Here is a 1,381-nt window from a genome sequence, read left to right as displayed (position 1 = left end):
TTCAATGTGGCAAAAGGGACCTGTTTTCCGAGTGGCATCATCTGTTTTGTCTAAATCAAGTTCTGGTGGCCAGCCTAATCGGAGGGGAAACCTGGTTTTAGATGAGGCAAAGGCGACTTTACAGTTGGGAAAATCTTTAGGGATTGATTTCGGTGGTAAAGATCAAGAAGCAATTCAAAGAATTGTGGAGTTGGAAGAAGAGGATGTGAGGAGGGTGGCTCAGCTGGATGGTGTTATTCATCATTGAATAACGCCATCAGGTGGTTAGGTGTTTCTCTATGTTTTTCTGATGAAGCTAACAACCTGGAATATTAGGGGTTTTGGGAAACCAGGGAAAAGAAGAAAAATTAGGGGATTTCTCAAGGAGCGAAGAGTTGATTTGGTGTTTTTTCAAGAATTCAAGAAAGATAGGTTGCCAAGGGAAGAAGTTCGTTCGATTTGGCCTGATGATGATTTTGATTTTTTGAGTGTGGATGCAGTTGGTTTGGCTGGAGGAATATTGTGTCTTTGGAGAACTTCGTTTTTTGTATTATCAGAGTGTTGCAGTTCTAGGTGCTTCATTTTGTTATCAGGTACTATCCTTCTAGACTTTGAATGTGTATTTATCAATGTCTATGCACCGAATTATGTCTCAAGGAGGGGTCAGTTGTGGAATGTTATTAGCAAGTTAAAGTCAGGTTTTCCTACACCATGGTGTTTGGGAGGGGACTTTAATGAGATTAGGTTCGTAGGGGAAAGAAAAGGCTGTACAAGAAGGGGTAGAGGCATGATAGAATTTAATAATTTTATTGAAGGGTTGGAATTGTTTGATCTGCCAATGTTCGGTAGGCAATTCACATGGAGAAATTCAGGGGATGGGGGCAGGTGGAGTCGTATTGATCGAGTTCTATTGTCATCTGAATGGTTGGTAAAATTCAAGTTGAAGTTGTGGGGTTTACCAAGGGGTGTTTCTGATCATTGTCCTTTGCTTTTAATGGAGGATGGAAGGGATTGGGGGCCAAAGCCGTTCAAATTTATTAATGCCTGGCTTTTACATCCAAGTTTTTCTTCCATTATTAAGAAGTCATGAATGTGTCTTATTCTTTAAAAAAGGCTCAGGAGGAGTTACATGAGTGGGATTTGGTGGCAGAATCTAGAGATTTGGGGGTTGATGAAATAGCTCGTAGAAGAGAGGTTAGGAGGTTAGTGTGGTCTTTGTCCAAAAAGGAAGAATGGTTGTGGCTTCAAAAATCCATGTTGGATTGGGCTATGAAAGGAGACAAAAATACAAGGTATTTTCATACCATAGCTTCAAGTAGGCAGTGCAGGAATTTTATGAACTCATTGTTAGTTGATGGTGTGTTACTTGAGGAACCATCCATGGTGAGAACAAAGGTGTTCA

The 1,381-nt window shown here is 40.6% G+C and overlaps 1 protein-coding gene across 1 annotated transcript; it reads left to right on the top strand.

The window, feature by feature from the left end:
- Positions 1-289: 289 nt before the first annotated feature.
- LOC114311879 (uncharacterized) lies at positions 290-1,069 on the top strand. The gene has a single exon (XM_028258053.2). It carries the CDS (start codon positions 290-292, stop codon positions 1,067-1,069), a length of 780 nt encoding a protein of 259 aa, XP_028113854.2.
- Positions 1,070-1,381: the final 312 nt, after the last annotated feature.

Source organism: Camellia sinensis, chromosome 7 (assembly GCF_055761805.1).
Source record: "Camellia sinensis isolate YWXY chromosome 7, ASM5576180v1, whole genome shotgun sequence".
NCBI lineage: Eukaryota > Viridiplantae > Streptophyta > Magnoliopsida > Ericales > Theaceae > Camellia > Camellia sinensis.
Note: the sequence above shows the minus strand (reverse complement) of the source record. Positions and strands in the feature narration are given on the sequence as shown.

Excerpts from the sequence above, each read along its gene's own strand:
- LOC114311879 (XM_028258053.2), top strand. The coding sequence starts at position 290 with ATGAAGCTAACAACCTGGAATATTAGGGGTTTTGGGAAACCAGGGAAA.